This window comes from Austrofundulus limnaeus, unplaced genomic scaffold (assembly GCF_001266775.1).
Source record: "Austrofundulus limnaeus strain Quisiro unplaced genomic scaffold, Austrofundulus_limnaeus-1.0 Scaffold414, whole genome shotgun sequence".
Taxonomy (NCBI): domain Eukaryota; kingdom Metazoa; phylum Chordata; class Actinopteri; order Cyprinodontiformes; family Rivulidae; genus Austrofundulus; species Austrofundulus limnaeus.
The window spans coordinates 440,028-443,793 of record NW_013952816.1 but is presented as its reverse complement, the minus strand read 5'-3'; the positions used below and the strand labels follow the sequence as shown (position 1 = coordinate 443,793).

The 3,766-nt window shown below is 42.1% G+C and overlaps 1 protein-coding gene across 2 annotated transcripts in view; it reads left to right on the top strand.

Annotated features, from left to right (window-relative positions):
* The window catches only part of sncb (synuclein, beta), a 19,849-nt gene extending 17,292 nt beyond the window's left edge, over positions 1–2,557 (top strand). For both annotated transcript variants that reach the window (XM_014024257.1, XM_014024259.1), the window contains exons 5-6: positions 276–362; positions 1,739–2,557. In XM_014024257.1, the coding sequence (XP_013879711.1) occupies positions 276–362; positions 1,739–1,768 (117 nt within the window). In that variant the 3' untranslated portion in view covers positions 1,769–2,557. The remainder of the gene's footprint in view (positions 1–275; positions 363–1,738) is intronic.
* The last annotated feature ends 1,209 nt before the right edge of the window (positions 2,558–3,766 follow it).

Below are 3,766 nucleotides of genomic sequence, written 5' to 3'. Positions count from 1 at the left end.
AGTAATATTTGGGGTCACGAGTTTTTGCCATGGATATTTTGTGGGTCAGAAGATAAAAAGTTTGGGAACCACTGCCTTAGAGGGTTAAGAAACTGTGGTTTTATGCTCCATTGAGATAGAAGACAAAATGTCTGAAACTTCTTGGATAAAAAGGATACAATTTTGGCATTCATCAAAAGCTCAGCTTTTCTAAGTATAAAATATAAATCTGTGTCTATTGGAGTTACTGTAACCTGATTTCCCCTCACCTCTGTTTTTTATCACCTTCTCTACAGCCTGAGGAATATGGGCAGGAGGCCATGGAAGGCCAAGGAGAGGGGATGTTGGAGCCAGAAGGGGAGACATATGATGAGTCCCAGCAGGTAAATCTGCCGGCACGACACAAGCCTGCACACGTCTCCTTTTTTTCAAGTCACATGGCCAAAAAGCTTACATGAAACGCCGCGAATGGCTCCTTGGATGTTATGTAAAACGATGCACTGCAGGCAGGGACGGCAGGGACGGGTCCATTTGCGTACAGTAGACAGAGAGGCACATCAGTATCTGCGTGCTCTGCATGGCTGCACATTTTAGCCAGATTGCATTTCAATAGCCCTCCACAGCTGATCTCCACTTAAATGTCCCACACAAATACTACAGCTCAGGCAGAGGCCGTTGTTCAACTCGCTGGAAATTCGAACAGGGGCCTCGGCAAGCCAAGAGCCACCCAGTCCAACACCGAGTACAGTGAATATAGCACCACCTACCAATGCCGAATGGTGTGTGTGTGCGCGCGCGCGCGCGTGTGTGTGCGTGTGTGTGTGTGTGTGTGTGTGTGTGTGTGTGTGGAAGTGGAAGCAGGATGTGAGGCTGACACAGATGGTTATTTTTGGAATTTGACTGTCAGCGACGAGACAAACCATGCAGAAGCAGCCGGTCTGAATGCAGGTTTTAAATAGAAACATCGGTAAATACCATCAGTGTGAACAGGTTTGTATTGTGAATTAGCCACACATTGTGATATTATAAATCAAAATTATTCTAAAACGGAATCTGATATTAAAAAAAAAACGGTAAAAATAAAATAAATCTGAGATATTCTCTGAGATCCTGGATAAAATCAACTCTTTCGGCAGCCTCTATCATCCTCCTCTATCTTCCTCCTACTGTTCTGCATCACATTCCCCTCCCCCACCCTCTGCTACACCAGAGACGTGTGAGCTCAGTCGAAATGGGTGTGGTGGTGACGCTGTGAGCTTCCATGCATTGTGGGTAATGTCAGGGTCTCCCTGCATTGCTGTAAATATGGAGTACTGCAGGGTGAAAGGAGGAGGTGGAGCTCAAATCTATTTAAGCTGTCAACATTTAGGTTTTGCATGAACTGATCAGCGGAGGTTATGTTTTTTTTATTATTACTATTATTAATATTTATTTGCTTTCCACTACTTGACTGTGTGTGGCCCGTGCAACGTTCCAGTGATGCTAGGAGCTCGCGCACGACTCGTCCTTCATCCTCGTGCAGGACTGTGCTGCCATCTGCTGGCAGGAGCTCTGCTGTGGGTTGGAGTGACATCATCACCCTCAGCAGCAAGCTCCATGTCATCTTTTCTCCTTAAACGGATTCAAATCTCAATCTCACCCCATCAGGTTTTAATTAAAGGCTTTAAAGTTGAATCTTGAGACAGCGATAAACCTGACCTGCCTGCCGTCTAAAACCTACTCTCTTCTTTTTTTTCCCTTTTATATCCCACCCTCCCAGGAGAGCCAGGACTACGAGCCAGAAGCATAAACGCATCAGTCCGAAACACCATCCAGCCAGCAGCACAATAATATTTCTAATAATAATAAAAAGGACAAATGCTGAAACTATTCCAATTATATTCCTGTTGCAAAAAAAAGGAAAAACGACAAAAAAAAGACAAGCATTCCCACTGAAAAATGTTCTTCCTTCAAGACAAATCTTTTATGATTATATATTGTAAATGTCATGTTATTAATGTAATGTGTTGGGTGTAGGTAAATCTATTGAGATGTAGGATTCTGTCCTCTCAGTCTCATTTCCTTGATTCCCTCCCAACGAAATGAGACCGGAGCCAGAGCTCGTGACTTTGTACTTGTGTATCTGTATTTAGACATGTGCAATAGATGTTCATCATCTTCCAATGAGACGTTGGGAGTGAGAAAAAAACTATGACGTATGACCAATTGCAAGCAGATATGAATACAATAATATCCTCTTTAAGTGTCAACGATGCCTGTTTGTGGTTCTTTTCTTTTGTTCTTTTTATTATGCATTTCTCTGAAGATATGATTTGTTATACGAGTAAGGGTTTTTTACATTGTATCTTTCTAGTTCTTCGTGAAGTCATTCCACTACAACTATCTGTTAGGAACCAACAGAGTATACATGTTTGTGTGTGCGCGTTTGTGTGTAAAGATTTTAACGAGTCGATATATTATGTCTTGGAAACATAATAGTTGTCATATTGATATGTGCTTTAAATGGCAGAATTTGTCAATGTAAAGGTTTCTGTGTTAAGCCAGACAACAAATCCTCTGTAAATAAAAGTTTAAAAAAGACTAAAAAGGGATTGGTTTTCTTTATTTTCTGCTGTTTCACGCTGTATGTATCACCCTGGCATGTTTATCTTTTTTGTTCCCTCCTGTCTGGGGTTGAGGGGTGGAATCTGCTGAGCAGGCTCCAGCCTCCCCCCGCCCCCCGCCTCAGCGGCATGGGCGCAGCCGTACTTGGGATGCCAGTCTGATCGGGGCTTTCTGAGCAGGTTTTGTTTTGGTTCATCCGGCTGGAAAGTGGGGAGGGTGGGGGGTGAGTTTAAAAGCGGACCGCTCACACCACCCCTGGCTCAGACGGACGTGAGGGAGCTGTCAGAGGGCCTGCCAAAACCGGAGTCATGGCCTCGTTCAAAAAGTCCTTTGAGAGCCTGAAAGGGACGAGCCACTCGGCTGCGAAAGGAGTCACAGACAGTGCAGGTATGTAGRTGCTTCACGAAGGGCTTCCCTTTTCTTTTATTCAGTTTTAAAAAATTAACTTTCACAACTGTTTCAAACCACCTGTCTCTGCACCTCCTGGTGTGTTTTCCAGTGCAGGCAGCTCAGGATGCCGTACAGCAGGTGGCAGACTCCTCCAAGGAAACAGTCAGCGCAGGTAAAGAGCACACTTCCTTCATCGACAAAGCATCATCCTTTGCACAGATATTTAGATGGGGAATGTCCCAGAGTCTWTATAAAAAATGTTATTGCCATATAAATGTTTAATTCTCGACAAATCCTTTTAAACCAGGGGTGTCAAACTCATTTTCACAGAGGGCCACATGAGCGTTATGGTGGCCCTCGAAGGGCCACTGGTAATGAACTTTGACGTTTCATGTTTAACTTTGACTAAACAGTGTTTAGTCAAAACAGACYTCCTCTTTTAAACACTGATAAGAACTAAGTGTACGACTTACTAAATCTGAAATAAATACAGAAATGATATTAAAAGTAAAACAAATAAAGTTTTACTCACTGATGAGTTTCTAGTGAGTAGCTGCATTATGGCAGATTTAGTTTATGTTTGATGGTGACTTTAAAGCAGCTTATTTTCAGACATTAATACTGTGCTATCCAACTAAATTGCTCAGTTACTTCAAGCCAACAGCTCAGGGACAGAAATTTATTAAATTTATTTTTATTTATTTATTTTTATTAAATCAATTTTGTTGCATTTAATCATAAATTTAAAAGTTTATCGTTGATATTAGAAACAATTTGCATGTTAAGTAAAAAA